This window comes from Idiotropiscis lumnitzeri, chromosome 7 (assembly GCF_059441095.1).
Source record: "Idiotropiscis lumnitzeri isolate Australia: NSW breed Sydney's pygmy pipehorse chromosome 7, RoL_Ilum_1.0, whole genome shotgun sequence".
In the NCBI taxonomy this organism is placed as follows: Eukaryota; Metazoa; Chordata; class Actinopteri; order Syngnathiformes; family Syngnathidae; genus Idiotropiscis; species Idiotropiscis lumnitzeri.
Genome location: NC_142397.1, coordinates 8,294,755 through 8,311,760, shown reverse-complemented (window position 1 = coordinate 8,311,760; position 17,006 = coordinate 8,294,755). Strand labels below are relative to the sequence as shown.

The window sequence follows — 17,006 nt, the reverse complement described above, 5'->3', positions numbered from 1 at the left end:
TTCACCCTGGGAGGGATTTCTATTACCTCAAGAATGGAGAACAGAATCCATTGAAGGGAGTCGCCGTTTTAGACAAAAAAAAAAAAAAAACAATCCAGAAGGATGAATGGATTTGGCATGAATCTGAAAACGATGACAAACATCACTGAAGCTTCCAAGAAAACACGTCAACCGGAAAAGCTTGCATTCACCTTGACTTTGTAAAGACGGCAGCTCACTGGAAGCTCAGAGAGAAGAAAAAAAAAAAAAAAAAAAAAAAAAAATCGAGGAAAGAAATCGCATCAGCTTGGTGAAGAATGTGACATCATTGTCAGACTGAAACAAGAGGAACTGACAAATATGGAAAACATTCATGATTTTGTGATGTTAACCAGCTTGGTGGGTGCTTTGCGCTCATCCCCTGATTTTAAGCTAAAAAAATAAAAAGTAGTGTCTTTGACGCAACCCTTTGGCTAGTGGTTGAGGAGTAGGAAACTTTAAAAGTGGGCATGTGTTCTTTTTTGTTAAGCATTCAACAAGTGTATCAAGGAGGAGACAAAAATGTAGAAAACACAACACTCACGTAACGTAATTAGCTCATAGCCAGTCACCTCACGCTGACCTGTGACAGTTTTGCTGAAACTAGGGCGGAATATCGACATATATCTACATATCTACACTTTTGCGAAAAAGTGCCAAGCAAACAGAAACAAAGCAAGGAACTTCGGGCAGTTGATGATTCAGACAACGCGAAATTTTTGACACTCTTTTAGGATTTTTAATTTCTAACATCCCCGCCCAAAAAAACCTTCAAATCAATAATATGTAGGGTCCTATTTTTTTTGTAAGCGCCGCACAGCCTAACTGCGCCTGAGGTGGGTTAGACCAGGCCTGCGGATTGACAGATGGAGGTCTGCGCCGGTGTGGGAGTGACAGCAGCCGACTTCATTTATGTATAATTAATATTTAAAAAAAACACCTGAGTACATTATTAAATACTTAAATAAAGTACAACCGAACTTGCGCTGCCTTTTTCAAAACATGCTCCCTTAGTTAAATAAATCTCTACTTTGTTTGATCTCTGCCTCTGTCAGTTTTATTGGGTCCATTTTGCTACACACACAATCATAACAGACATACTCCAATCCAAAGAAGTCCAACAAAGGTTCGGGAGCACGGAAATAATCCATTCAGTCCATGCCGTGGTCTTGATGTTGAAGGAGTAAAATAAAGTGAATTCATGACCAAAGTGAACAGTACCGCTTGGTGTAAGAGGTCCTTCAAACCTTAAAAATATGGATTTCATATGGCTTCCTGACTCCGCCCCCTCCTTTCTACCCAGCAGGCCTGAGTAAGTCACTAGATTGCAAACCTTCATTTGGGACGCTTTTCTCTGCAGGGGCTGGCCGAGGCTTTTCACAGCCAGGCAACCTCCCGCAATGCACATGTGTGAAGTCCAACACACCATTACTGACAGCCTGCGCTTCCTTCCTCCTAATTACTCATTTGATGGCGTTGCCTTGTTAAGAGGCAGCCTGTTGTCAATGAGCGCCGTGCTCACCGAGAGGGTCAGTCTTGGGAGGCGAGCGGCTGCAGAGGCGATGTGATTTGTCGCGCTGCGCTTCGCTGGCAGGTGGCGGCGTGTTTGTGTTGGAAGGAGACTTGCACGTCTGCTCAAAATGCACCGATGGCGGCGGTTGCTCGTGTGCGTCGCCGCAGAGCGGTGGGTTCTCATGCATGAGTGCTGATGCGCACACATCCAAACCGGCAAACAGAAGCGGCCACCTCGTGTCAGATTGATCAGTTGGCAGCCGCGCGCGCCTCTTTCATGCAACCCGGCAGACTCGTGATGTGACCATCTATTCCAGCCACGAGCTTGAATGTTATTAGAGAGGCGAAGGGCACGCTTCGGTGATGTTAGCCATTTAATAATATCAGTGATGCAGCTTCGTCCTGCTGTTCGTACCATCTGGAGAATCTGAAACATGCATGCAAGCTATGAGCAAACATTTGCAAGTTGTGTAATTTCCGGACTATAAGGCACACCCGTATATAAGCCACAGCAATTAAAAAAGAAATATATATATATACACAAGCCGCACCAGGCTAAAAAAAAAGCACCATTTTGTCCTATGAATGCACATCAAGGTACATCAACAGATTGTTAAAACAGTGCCTTTTAACACGGCAACCACTTTGCTCATTAAAACAGAACAGACCCAAGAGGAAAAAAATAAATAAAATAAAAAAAATATCAAGCTTTATTTAGCGTGTCTAACTGCGCCCGAGTTGGGTTAGACCAGGCCTGCAGATTGACAGATGGAGGTCTGCGCCGGTGTGGGAGTGACACCAGACGACTTCAATTATGACTAATCAAATATCCAACCATCCATCCATTATCTGTACCGCTTCTCCTCACGAGGGTCGGGGGTACTGGAGCCTATCTCAGCTGTCTTCGGGCAGTAGGTGGGCGACACCTTGAACTGGATGCCAGCCAATCGCGGGGCACACAAAGACAAACAACCATCCGTGCGCACACTCATACCTAGGGGCAATTTAGAGTGTCCAATCGACTTGCCATCCATGTTTTTGGAATGTGGGAGGAAACTAGAATACCCGTAGAAAACCCACGCAGGCACGGGGAGAACATGCAAACGCCACACAGGATGGCTGGAGCCGGAATCGAACCCACAACCTCTACACTGTGAGGCCATCGTGCTAACCACTCGGTCACCTTTTAGATGTTTTTGGCTTTGTTCTCCCACCTCTTTTCTCCCCACTTGATATTCACAGATTCTCGTGGATAAAGGTGCCAGAGTGTGAGAGAACGCCTGGCTGCCTTCTTACATCAGCCTCGTTGGCCTGGTGGGACAACCGGCACTACAAGCAGAGGCTTCATTGACTTTGCATTCCGAGATCGAAGAAATCGAAACACTTGTGTAATGCAGACACATCATCAATGGCGCGCGGGATCATCGAAGCCACGGTGCCGTTTGTGTCGGTTGTGGAGGAAATTAACATTTTGTTTTGGTTTTTTTTTCCCTGGCAGACCGCTGACATCAAAAAATTAATGACAGTGGAACCTCTAATGTTGAACACAATTCTTTCCAAGATGCCACTCGATACAATTCTTCCATTCTGGAAAGAATTGGAAAAAAAAAAATCTGCATAAAATTCAGGATGAAGATTGTTGCTCCCAGAAACTTTAAGAATCTGACGGTGAGACTTTGATGGCCGTTACTTTAACTCATTCACGACCAGCTGAGTGGGGAAAAAAAAAAATAATTTGGACGTCTTTACCCGTCAATGGCAGTAAATGAGTTAACAATTGTGCATGCAGGTAAAGAACAAAAACAATTTAGAAATGGTGGTCGACCTCGGAGGGGTGAGTCGACGAGGGGATCGGGCGCCTGTTTGCTACAAAACAGCGACAAAAGTCGACGCTAATAAATGAACATGAAGTCCTCGCTGCGGCTGGGTTTGCTGTCCCCCGATTCCGAGTAGGGTGATGAAGCAACTTTCTTATCTCTGCCAAGGTCCTCACACCTCCCAAATTTTGTTTGGCCCATAGAGCCCAAAGGCATCAATATGTGGCGCATGAGGTGTTAGTCAACAAAAACAAACAACACCCCCCTGCTGGCGACCTCCCCTCCCCACATGTGACGCCCTGCCTTTCCACATGAACAAAACAGACTTCCGCTTGGGATCATCGCATTAGACGCCATGACATTCGCCTTATGTTAGACTGGACGGGTGCCAGATTAAAGCGAGGGGGGGTGTGGGGTGACAGGGGGGGCGAACGGAAAGACAGACAAGGTTAATAAAGGCGGATGAGCTGATGTCTGAATAGGAAACAATTTGGACACACTGGCAGAAAGTGACAATTTTTCATAAGCCAAAGGAAAAAAAAAAAAAAAAAAAAGAATGTTAGCGCAAAAGCAGAGTGACCCCCTCGATTCTTTTCACATGTTATGCCAACAGCCGCCTCACATGTTGCAGAGGACTGACGCGACAGTGAAATGACAAAAAGCACGGGATTTAACTCATCTCATTGACGTCAAGCGTCAGGATCTCAAATGAAAAATGATAGTAAGTCTTAAAGAAAGAGTAAATCCTCAGCATGGACCGAATCACTTCGAATGTCGCTATTCATCATAATCTCTGCCGCTCATGCGTAAGCGGACATGAGAATGGAAGACATCCGTAATCACTTATTATCCCATTCAAACAGCAGCGCGGAAGAAAAGATGTACTTGGAGTTTGAATGAGGAAGAAATAACAATACTGTTCAAATGTGCTGGACAAGAAAACTAAGACAATTGGCTTTCTGTACTTTGTGTGTGTGTGTGTGTGTGTGTGTGTAAAAGCATCGACAGAAGGAGCTTACACGAGCTCAAGTGTACAGTTTTGCTCATATCACGACCCAGTTACATCCAAACAATCGTGTCCTTGGTATCACTGCTTGTTTTTTTTTTTTTATTATCTTAAATTGCAAGCAAAATATTTTTGTTATGAGCGCTAGTTACGGTGACAGCAAACATCACAGAAAGCAGCCATTTGGCACATAATGGGCAATTTTTCTTTTTGTCAAAAAGCAACACCAGGTTAACCCATCAATCGGTGTTAAGGAGCATGCTTTAAGCACCCGCTGCATTAACGGATTGTATTTTCACGAGGTTAGGTAATAACAGAGTTATTAATTAATTATTAATCAAAGCAAATTTCGTAAATTGATAAGTGTGATAGTCATATACTGGTCAACAAAGCCCTTTGAAAAATTCGGAGTAAAGTCTAACTCACGTTCACTCACTGACTCGTTCTTGAGCTGCAAATGACATCTCGTTCGCTCACCGAATCATTCGTGAACACAAATGGACATCTCGTTCTCTCACTGACTCGCTCTTGTACAGGAAATTACATCACATTCTCTCAACGACTCGTTCGGGAATGGAAAAGAAAATCCCGTTCACTCACCGACTCGTTCTTGAACGGGAAATGACATCTCGTTCACTCACAGAATCATTTGCGAACGGGAAATGAACTCACTGATTCAGTGAACGGCAATAACATAGCAGTAAAATCCCGCCTCCATCTGACAGCGGCACCTGATTGGTCATTCGAGATGATTGACGAAATGTACATTCCTGACCTCAAATGTACTCAGACACGACCAAATCACCTGAGGAACTGATCCAATCACTGAAACGATTCGTTCTTTTACAACGAATCGTTCAATAACGACACAGACGCTACAGCAAAGGCATCTCATACAAAAACCGTCTGAGGCAAATCTTGCAAAAAGTTGTAACATCATCATCATCAAACATATTAAAGTATCATTCCTAGCGAATAACCTGACCTTACCTCACTCTCATTAACTTCCATAAACCGCACCAAGATCCTTCAACTCGATACCCTTCGCATCTATTTGACGCCATCTACTTATTCTGGAGCTGATTTCTATCTCACGTCCCGGTTTTGCCTTCCATCCATTATTCGCATACACTCTCGATTTCCAACCTCAGATTTCAGCTGCCTGCGACGGCCGGGGCTCCGCCGCTGCATTTTAAGAAGGCGTTGATGGATGGGAGAGAATTGAGCAACGGCGTTTCTCCCCGGCCTGTCTCGGATTTGGGGTTGTTGTCTCTTTCCAAAGTGTTCCCAAGAATGTTCCAATAACGTCGCGGAAAGTCTTACGACGGCTGTAAAGCATGCACTCCACGGCGCGATGTTTGGCTTTCATAGCTCACCTGCATACAGGCAAATGGCATCCATAAATATGACGGCGCATCTGACACCATACTCAGGGGGGCCTCCGTGTTATTCTGCGATGCGTATTGAGAAATAAATGCCTCACGGTATATGAGGCGGAGGCGGCCCATTATTATATAAGAAAAGAAAAATCGCAGTCACGAGCGGAATATTTCTTTTCAAGAAATTGCTTTTGTGCAACCATGAAGTGCAACTACGCAATATTGACATTTGTACAGAAAAGGATTATGGCCAGTGAAGAAATTAAAAAAATATAAATAAATAAATAAATAAAATAGAACACAGGATTCTCACTTTTAAGTCTCTCAGAATTCTCACTTTATTCTGAGAATAAAATCAGAATCCTAACTTCTTTTTTTCCTTCACTGACCCAAATCCTCTTCCGTACATTTTAAATTAAATTACTCAGTGTAATTTTTTTTTAATGGAATTTTAGGCCATTTTTGAAAAGCTATAATAAAAATAAAATAAAAATTTCTGAGCAATTAAGAAATTGAATTGATAAAAAAATGATTCACAAATTAATCATTTCATGCGGGATCGCCGATGATCTCTCACGACCTCTCGTATGTCCACAAATAATTGCTGTCCCTCCGATAGACGAGCCCATTTTAACTGCAGGAGCCCCAAACAAAGTACTTGTACCTGCCTGGAAGGTGATCATACATCACATGGAGATGTAGTAGATAGTGGTGTGCCATTTGATGCTACACATCAGCTGTTTCTCCGCATTTCATCATCTATAAGAGTGGTCTCCAACCACCGGCCTACGGGCCACTTTGGACCGGGCCGCCCATATGAAAAGGGAAAAAAAATAAACAAACCACATTACCTGCCTTAGGCCATCCTTGCTGCTCTGCATGACCCGAAGGGCGTAGTTGGAGCGTTGGCCTTTGCTGTTGAATTCAATGTGGCCCGTTAGACCCTCCAGCTCTACCTGTCCCATAAAAAAAAACAAAAAAAAAAAAAACATCAGCACCTTAAAGACATCGCCTTTGACTCCAGCTAACTTTGCTATCATCAGCGATTATTGTGAGAAATACTGGAGGGGACAAGTCGAGTACTCGCTTGTCTAGCGTCTTTTTTTTATTTTTTTTGACCCTCTCTGTCAAATGTAGAATAGACTTAATGTGACACATTAATTGAGCTCTCATTTATCTGTTCTCTGAGTCAATGGCAAATAATAATGGGATTTTTCAAGTATTTTGAGAGCAGTCATTATGTTCAATTGAAGGAAACACATTTGATTCGCTGACGCGTCCTCTTACAGGATGAGGAACCACAGGGTCTTTTAAAATGAATAGAAAAAAGTGATTTATCTCATAAAAAAATGTGTGTGTGTATATATATATATATATATATATATATATATATATATACATACATATACACACACACACACACACACATATATATATATATATATATATATAAAATATAATTTAAACATTTGCATCTTTTTAAAATTATTTTCAGATAAAATAAATTAGATTTCTTTGAATATTGTTTCCATTTATACATTATATATATAAAAAAATAGATAAATAAATTTACAAAAACCCATAGGGTGTTCCCGATGTGGCTTTGACCCCCTTTGGAAACTTCTCAAGGAAGTTTGCGTATCGCTCTAATTTCCAAATTCCTGATTTACATGGACATACAAATAGCTCCACCCTGCCAAAAACAATAAACATTTTCCATAAAGGCACGTTGAATTATTATTATCGTCTTCATGAATTCCTCCTGGGGCCAACTTACCATCCTCAGGTAATTCATGAGGCTGGTGCCGTGCTCCCAGATTTTGGAGGACTTGCAGGAGAGCTGAGTGGCGCCTACATTTTGGCTACGGTTCAGCTCCTGGACCGCTGCCACCACCGCGTATACCGCATCAAAAAGAAGAGCTGAGGAGAGCTGCACAAGAGCGAGGTGGGGGGTGGGGGAGAAGGGGGGGTAGAGAGGAAGGTGGATGTATTATGCATGCATGCACACACCGACTGCACGAACTGTGAGCGCCCAAACTTCTGAGTGAAACGAGCAGTTGCCATTCAGCGAGCGCTCAACATGGCTGAGATGATTCCATTAGATTATTAAAAGATACGCAGGATTCGCTAAGATTCCCAAATAGCGGCCACATAATCGCGCTTTGGTTCTGATACACTGTTGCTGGGCATGCAGTGTTTTTTTTTTTGTTTTTTTTTGTGGCACCAGTAATAATTGCCGCTCCTCCTCCATTGATATAAATAAGCCGTTCAATCACTTAAAAGCCTCAAAATTGAACGGCTGAATAGAAGTCGAGGCAAGGCAGTTTTATTTATATAGCACTTTCCATACACTAGCAGAGACAACACCTACAAGCACATTCAAAAGTAAAGCAGAGAAAAGATTGACATTGACAACATTTCACAAAAAAACATTTAAAAGTAAATTAAAATAAAAGTGGACACCGAGCTGCAGCGTTCTGAATGAGCTGCAGCTGTTTGATGCTCTTTTTGTGGTAGTCCAGTAAAAAGAGTCTACTGCAGATAAAAGCATGGATACGTTTCTCCCGGATCATTAAACTGCAAAACCGTGACGTGTTTTCGAACTTTCTAATTGGTGGATTGCAACTGGAAGAGTGACGTGGCGCCCACAAACAGCCTGCGGAGATTTGCCCAACATGGCTGAATGAATTTTAGCTTTGACATACGGAGATATTATTGGCGAGGGAACAGATGACGTCGCAATGTTATGGCGTGATTGGGGAAATGTCCGCCGCAACAGAATATTTCCGAACAAATCGACGCATTACTCTGAGTAGCGAGCTACTGTTGGTCATGGTCATGGTTTGTCTTCCCCGCTTCAGCGATGTGCTCACATACCTGGACGGATAATTGGGACCAATCTGAGCAAAGGTCAGATTTTCAAATGCCTCCGAAAGATTGAGCGATCGTCCGCAGTGGTCGGGTGTGTTACCCTTTACGTCAATTTGTCACTTTTTGACATCAATGAAAACACGGCCGTGCCTTGAGGAGCGAGTGACACTCGTATCTGGAGCATCACAACATTTCTTATCGTACATGGACGATAGTGATAGACCGATTATCGGCCTAGCCGATTATCACGGCTGATATTTGGCATTTTGCCGATAATCGGGATCAGACATTTTTTTGAACTTTCAAGGCAGATAAAATAAAACTTGGTTTATTTTGGCTCGCTGTTGCACACTTCTTTCTCTCTCTCTCTGTTGTGCTGGTGGCCCTGCCTGCAGAAGCAGACTGTCCCGCCCACAGCACCATCTGTACAGTGGGTAGCAGCCAATCAGCAGTAAGAGGCCAGTTTGTTTTTTTTCACCTTGAGTCACACACACTATGGGAAATTTTCTCCTCCGTTCTTCTGTCGTCTCTTTTGAAACAACATGCCAAGTGTACATGACGCTGAGCGTGTCGTAGTCTGTCCTTGGAGCTGATTGGCTGCCGTGACGAGACATGCAGTGAAAAGGCAAATTTTCGCTCCAAACGAATCATTCACGTCGCCGGCACGCAACCGCGCCCGCTCGCGTGAACGCCATTGCCGTCAATTCATTGGCGCCGCCGGAAAAACGCTCGCAACAGATTTGCTGTGTAGCTAGCATTTTAGCTTTCACGCTACAAATGACCCCCGGCTCGGCTGGCGTGCGGTTTTTGCATATTCCATCACGTGAGCCCTGCAGGAACACTTGGACGTCATGCCTCATTAGCGTCAAAGGCAGCAGATAACTTAACAGGTAAATTGAATCTACTTTTTGGCGTCTATAGCCGTCATTGGCTGTGAAGGAGTTACTCGGACTAAATTGCCATCAGGCTTTTCTTCTTTTAACTTGAAGCTAATTAGCCGTAAAGACACGATGCGGCGAGCTGAGAAGTATTCAAACAACCTGCTGTGAGAGCAACTGTACCGTTTTTTTTAATCCCGCTGCGTTCTAATGCTTATTGGCCTCTTCCAGCAACCAGTTGGTGCGCAACAGAGGGGGGCAAATTGTTGAGCGTTGTCTCATCGTCTGCATTCATTCACTTCAATTACAAATTTGCTCATTATTGCGACGTTCGATTGGCTCCCTACTAAGTACTTGACAGTCCAAACGGCACAGCGGAAACAATTTCATTTGCTTTGCCAACACTAAATCGGAATTTGACATCTTTACATATTGATGAACATCAGATTTGTTGACTATGCAGGACATCGGCAATAAACACTGCTATACTTTGGCAATCTTCCCAAGAATTAATGCTTCCAATATTTAAAAGCCCATAGCTGAGTAACTACGTAGAGTCTTTGGAAAGGAGTAGCCAAAAAGACAACAATACATTAGAATGAATCAGGCTCCCAAAAAATTAAATAGTGAGTATGACATTTTTCTTTGACAGAATTCACTGCGTTTTTACGCTCTCTCATCAGCCCTTTTTTTAACTTCCAAGGCCGATAAATTAAAAGCTAATTTATTTTGGCGTGCTGTGGCACCCCCCCCCCCTCTCTCCCTCTCCCTCCCTCTCCGTGTTGAGCCGAGAGTGCCATCTACAGGAGTCCAAAAATACTAAAACTGGTTCATGAGGCAGATTTGAAGCTTCATGTACCCATCACTAAGTACAGCACCAGGTATTTTTTTTGTATTTCAAATGTCGGGCTGTGAGCTGGCTGTAATTCCTCAAAGTGAACAAAGTCACCACAATAGATTTAATGAGGCGCTGCCAGGACAACAACCGGCTCGGATGTCCGCTACAATTAGAGCAGTTAACTGGATAAATGTCATACTTGTATAATTTGGCATTTGTTTTTGATGTGGCCGCTTTGTTTTTGGGATGGCGACTTTGAGCTGCAGATGCACTCAGCCTTTAAAGGTCTGTTTGGCCTTTGTAAAGAAATACATCCATGTGCATGTGTGTGTGTTTGGGCGCACGTTTGTGTGGACTAACCGGGGTGCCCGCGAAGGGAGCATGTTCACAGTTCTCTTGCCAGGAGCGGTTGAGGCTTAGCGCAAAATCCTCAAAGAATGGATGTGTTTGGTTGAAAACGGAAAAACCGACGATGTTGACCCGCTGATCCGCCACGTCGTCCAATCGCAGCATGGAGAACTCCTGCGGGGCAAAATGATATAAGCATGTAAATGCGGCAGACACAGCTTTGGTCAGTTCGAACACTGAACTGTAGCACTCGTGTGATTGTGGACACTTTGGTTCCACCACAAATTTGCAAAAAATAAAATTTTTTATGTATCGTGACCATTTATGGATCATGAAAATTGTGCGTAAAATGATATTGTTTTCTCTAATTAAGCATTATATTCTAAGGCTTTTCCCCCCCGACCACTTCAAATGAAGCGTAAAGATAAATAAATAAAATAGATAAGCAGTACAAATAGAAAAGTGTGAATCACAATTTTAAAAAGCGAAAAAAAAAAAAAAAAAGAAACAGCCTTTGTGATGTCTAACTCAAGGGAGGGCAAACTTTTTGATTCGTGGGCCACAATGGGTTCTAAAATCTGACAGAGGGGCCGGACCAGGAGCAGATGGATGGAGTGTTTTGGTAACCTCACCTCATCGGGCAAAAAAACCCAAAACTTTTTTACATGAAACTGTCAGGTGGAAATGAGGCTCCACCTCACACGAGTCAATAAATCTAGAGTGCGCCTCCTAGTGAGGACACATCAGAATTACAGGGAAAATAATTCATGTTTCAATTTCAAGGTTTTATCATTACATTTTTTCAAGTTCGTCGGGCCAGATTAAAACGTTTAACGGGCCGCATGTGACCCTCGGGCCATAGTTTGCCCATGACTGGTCTAACTTGTAACATTTAACACACACACACACGCACGCACACCCCCCCCCCACACACACACACACAAAGAAAATGGAGCTCCTTTGAAATAATTTCTCTTTAAGAGGCATCTCAGGTTTTAATCTCGGGAACAAAAGACTGAACAAGAAAAATATCTCTCTTTTTATCCATGCTTTAATTTGAGCCGACTGTTGTGATTTTGTTGCGTCTGTGACACTATTTATTGATCTGGGAACTAAATAAATGATTTCACATACACTCTGCAATGGGCTTTTTTTTTGACAGTACCACCGCTTTATCATTTATTCGAAGCAGAAAAATATGTTTTTTTGTAGAGAGACTGGATTTACTGCTTTACAATACTAATTGTCTTCGTCGCGTAACGCTAATCTAAAACCCACAAGCTAGCAAAATGAGTAAAGACCAATTTGGAAAGTTTCTTAGCAACGGGGAAAAGGCCCAGTGATGAGACAACGCAACAACCTGTGACCAGAAGAAAAACAAAAAGTGCTTTTCGCCTGCAATCCCAGGGGAGCGGCTTGAAATATGGATTTACCGCGACAAGTGTTTCCCACACACCAAGCAACCTCCGTATAATTGGCGGTAAGCAGCTCTTTACGGAGACACTTCATATTTGTTTTGTAATGCCTTGTTATGTAAATTTCAGTCAAACGCTGTTAATGTAGTGACACGCAAATGTGGCCTCACATTTATTTTTATATCTACAAGTCATCCCAGTTTTTGTGTTGCTCATACTATTCATGCACTTCATATTTGTTCTGTGGTGTCTGTTGCATGTTTAAGCGTTGCCATAGCGACCATATTAAAGCATTGTTGTTACCCTTGTTATGGAGCTGCCGCTGTGTAAAAATACGCAGTGGATTTGCATTTGTTGCTGTCGCGTTTCAGTAGACAGCCCCGGTCCCTGTCGGAGAATGGTTTGAAAGGTATGGACATGTATGAGTCGGGATTCTGCCAAAAGGTCGTCCCCGTGCGAATCGTCCTACCGGAGGCTAGTTTGACAGCCAAATACACAAGCAGGTAAGACGTCCTGACAATTGAAATAACCTCCGTAGAATATTTGCATGGATATAAGCATGTTGGACTTCCTGACAGGTGAATTTATGTATGTTCACTGCCAACACAGGTAAAATGAATCGAGTTTTTGACGTATATATAATGGGAGTGAATGAGTTAAGATTCCAAAGATAACTTTTACTGGAGATATCAAACGGGTGTGGTATACATACACTGTGTGAGTAATGTGGGCAACAGAAACAAACGGCAAAAGTATATTGAGGCAATGAAAAAGTCAAATAAGACTCAATGAAAATGAAAATATTAAGTACTCCCCGCTTTTAACCAAAAAATGACAGGTGGGACCAAAAGTTCCAAACGAAATTGGTATCGGCGTTGTGCGCATGCAAGCGCACAAGGCATTTGGAGGATGTCTCGACGGGAAGGAAGGAATTTCAGAACACCGGTCTGCGGCAAAAAAAAAAAAAAAAAAAAGGTTGAATCAAAATTTAACTTCAATTACGCCGACTGAGTTAGCAAAAAAAAAATAAAAATGACGGCATCAATTTGCACTGGTCCAGATATTTATAAACTTGCGGATCGTCGCCATGAATGACAAATTTAAATGCTGCTCGGCTTGAATTATAAAGTAGAATGAGGCAAACAAAACAAGGACAGGGAGCTCATAAAAAAATGATAAACAGACAAATAAACTGTCAGGGAGCGGAGGAGAAAATAAAATCATCCTATTTGTCTCTTCTGACTTTTAGGCTTGTGCCGTTCGTTCCCCTTCCGCCGGGAGAAGCGCCGCCAGGGGACATGTAGAGATTGAAACGAGAACGTAAAGGGAGCGGGGAGGGCATTTCCTGAAGCCGAACGGACGGAGGTGTCAGAAAGCGCAAGCCCAAAACTTCGGGTGGCAGGCCTGGCAGGCCCCGTGTGCCATCTTGCAGTTGACAGGCTGACAGTCACCCAGTCAGGCCACAGATTGCCAAGATAAGCACGGACGGATGTCACGCTCACCGAGCAAAAAAATAAATAAACCCAGTAGATGGGGCAGATGAGTAGATGTCCTCAACTCTGGTAAATTGCCAAGCTATTTTTGGTTTGTCAACAGGCGACAAATACTTGATCAGTCACGCAGGGCGAGGCCTGTGTTTTCTCGTTTTTTTTCAGTAATACTGCAGCATATTAAAGCCTTTTATGTAATTATTTTGTGCATAATGACGGCATCCTAATGCCAAAAGGTATGACGTGGTGATGGGAAAATGAAGCTTCAAATTTGCTTCATGAACCAGTTGTTGTATTTTTTTAGTCCTCTAGATGGCACTGTTGCTTTAAATAAAGGGTTTAAAAAATGGCAAGTCATTGATCATAGAGTGCCATCTATAGGAGTCCAAAAATACTACAACTGGTTCATGAAGCAGATTTGAAGCTTCATTTAGCCATCACTACAGGTTGGGGATGGCAAAGCAGAGATTTTTGTGGTTTGTGAGCAAAGCGCCAGACAAACAAATGTAAGTGTTGAGGAATAAATGTTGCGTCGTCTTTGAGTCACATCAGAAACTAAAGTGGAAGACCCCTTCGGTATGTTTTCATACTTCAAGTCAGATTGGATTGTGCCGCGGGGAGCCAGTTGTTTTGTTTGCATTGGCAGGTCAATAAACACTTTGCAAGTTAAAGTAAAGTACATCAGAACTGCATTTCTTTTTAGTCAGGAATGAAACAAATATTTTACTCACTTATTTAAGAAAATGTTTCAACAAGCAAGGGTTATTTAATTTTTCTCGTCTAATGAAACATGAGGCGAATGACGTAAATCCAAAACTTCAGTGCACGTTTCACTCGATTTTACAAGCGACAAATAATGACTGACGCCGAGATCTCATTTAAGATACCAAAAGTAATTCTCCACTCTACAATGGAGCAATTGAAGAATAAAAATGACGCTGGGCAATTAAATTCAAGTTGAAACGACCCTAAATGATGTCAATCTTGCACTTTCAACTATTTTCTTGATTTCCTTTCTCCTTATCCATCCCTTGAGGGCCCAATTGAGCTTTTGGGGACCGACAGTGTAATTACGGGCTAAGTGTGCTTTGATAGATCATTAGACGCAAAACCGTGCAACGGAACCCGTTATTAAGTTTGCCCCTCACAGCTGCTTGTATGAGCATGCATACGCGCAGCGCCACGCCAGGTGAATGAAAATCTCTCTAATTGAGGAACACATGCAAGGCAACCAAAATATCTACGTTTGAAACAAGAACACCGGTGGGTTGTATTTATTCACACGCTTTGAGTGGTGACAAATGCAAACGACTTCGAACAACTTCAGCGAGGAAGCACTCTTGCATACTAAAAACGAGCGTGAACCGGGCATCGCTCGGTGGAGGACGATCGGTTCCCAGCAGTGGGAAAGTAAAAGGCAGACTTAGGAGGGTCAAACCCAACTGTGATCATTGAGAGGGTGAAAAAGGCAAGAGCGTCCCAATGATGAGGACAGATGGGCAGAGTGAAAAGTTGACTCAAAGAGGCAAAGTGAAAAGTCCAAAGAATGAGAAGGATGTTATGAAGAAATAGTGAGGAGAAGTACAGTCGGGGGATTTGAAAGGGACATACGGACTATTTATTTTTTGACTGGTTGCATAGAAATACGGCGGGTATTAAAAGTTCACACACCCATGTTTAAATGCTATGTCAGGGATGGGTAACAAGCGGGCCGCAGAGGCGCAACTTTGCCAACTGAGATGGAAAGGGCTGTAGACATTTGTTAGTCTTTATTTTTGCCAGATTCATCGGCATGGCAAATCTTGGCATTGAAATTTAGAACTGATATTATTAATTTAACGATTTCGGGAGAACCGGACTGAAATTTTCCACTTGATTTTTTAAGGCCAATCACACCTATTCTACGGGCTTCTCTCCGTTTCATCCATTTATGATGGACTCATGACTAGCGACGGATCATCTTTGACCCGTGATACGTACGGATTAAACAACAAGGTTCGGGCCGGGCACGATCTGAGGCGGAATGGATGGTGAAATCTCAAAACTGAGCGCTATCACATCAAGGCAACATGATTAGTCGGCTTTTACGATAATAGCAGCAGAAGAAGTTAAAATCTCACCTGGATCGCGTAGGTCGCATGCACGGGAGCATTTTGGCAACTTGAGGTGAAACGAGTTCTCAAATTAATGAGAGAGGATTTCTTTTATATTTCTTGTCTCGACGCCATCATTTCAGACAGACATGTCAAGGAAGCTGCACACATACGCCACGAAAACTCCGCCTACGCAGTGGCTATCTTTAAAATAAAGCTTAACCCAAATAATATATTGAGTCATTGACGCCTATGCAATAGCCTTAGCAGACTTTTATTTTGAAGTTGGCCCTCGTAGTGTCGTAACGGCTAACTTGACTTCCGTTATCGATGTTATGGCTCGCTTTGTCGCAGTTTTAATTGTCATGACGTAGTTGCCACCAACATCAACACAACGCCATTCAGAAATCATATTCAGCCGCTAATTTAGGGCGCTAACAAACCGCTAGTCAATTACACTGTCATTGTATGACATGACACAAGTCTCCGTCATTAGTGGCTACGACTGGCCAGCAGCTAGCTGCTAGCATTAGCAACAAGTGCCATCCCCCCATGGCCTTCCAAGACCAGTTGCTGGTCCACAAAAGTTAGTTACCTGTATGAACGGGTCTGTGCCATAAAAAAAGGTTGGGGACCACTGTCCAATCCAATTCTCCTCATGCCACTTTGACAATGATGATATGCGTCGCCCCCACGATGGACCATTGCTGCCGAATCCATATGCGCTCATCCAATGCCAATTCCCAAATGTGTGAACGTGTTGATTTAACGCCTGAATAATGAGATCCCACGAGGGATGAGTTGACAATAGCCTACCATCCCAGAGACGTTCTCCTTCTCTCCACACACGGACCCCTTAGAAGTCTCTCAAGTCCAAATTTAAAGCCGGATATTTGAAAAAAAAAAAACAATTACATGAAAGATCTCTTGAAAGTCAACCGGCTTCCATCAATTTATCCCTCGGCTGCTTGTCTCAGGGAATGGAGCGGAAGGCTGGGAATTGGAAGATTGCCGTTTGGACTCCAGAATCCTCCTCCGACCTGTGGAAGTATCCTTGAGGAAGACACTGAACCCTCAGCCATCCTGCGGCTGCGTTGTCACCACTGAGGGACTAATAAGGAATCCTAATGCCTCTTTATAGTCGTGTCTATTCACACGGCAGCTGCCAAACGGAAGACGATGGTACGTGCACTAGCCGCATGCAACGTCGCTCTAACGCATGATGAGGATTAAAAAAAAAAAAAAAAAAAGAAAGGTCCTTGAGGATTCAGTTGACTATGTGGATTTAGTTGATTAATATTCATGATTATTTAATCATATTCTGACAATGGATGATTGAAG

General features: G+C 43.0%; 1 protein-coding gene across 4 annotated transcripts in view; it reads right to left on the bottom strand.

Moving 5' to 3' along the window:
- grik4 (glutamate receptor, ionotropic, kainate 4) overlaps positions 1 to 17,006 on the bottom strand; it is a 246,026-nt gene that overhangs the window by 43,516 nt on the left and 185,504 nt on the right. For all 4 annotated transcript variants that reach the window (XM_088300430.1, XM_088300429.1, XM_088300432.1 and 1 more), the window contains 3 exons: positions 10,680 to 10,841; positions 7,510 to 7,662; positions 6,584 to 6,688 (listed from right to left, as the gene is read on the bottom strand). In XM_088300430.1, coding sequence (XP_088156556.1) covers positions 6,584 to 6,688; positions 7,510 to 7,662; positions 10,680 to 10,841 — 420 coding nt within the window. The remainder of the gene's footprint in view (positions 1 to 6,583; positions 6,689 to 7,509; positions 7,663 to 10,679; positions 10,842 to 17,006) is intronic.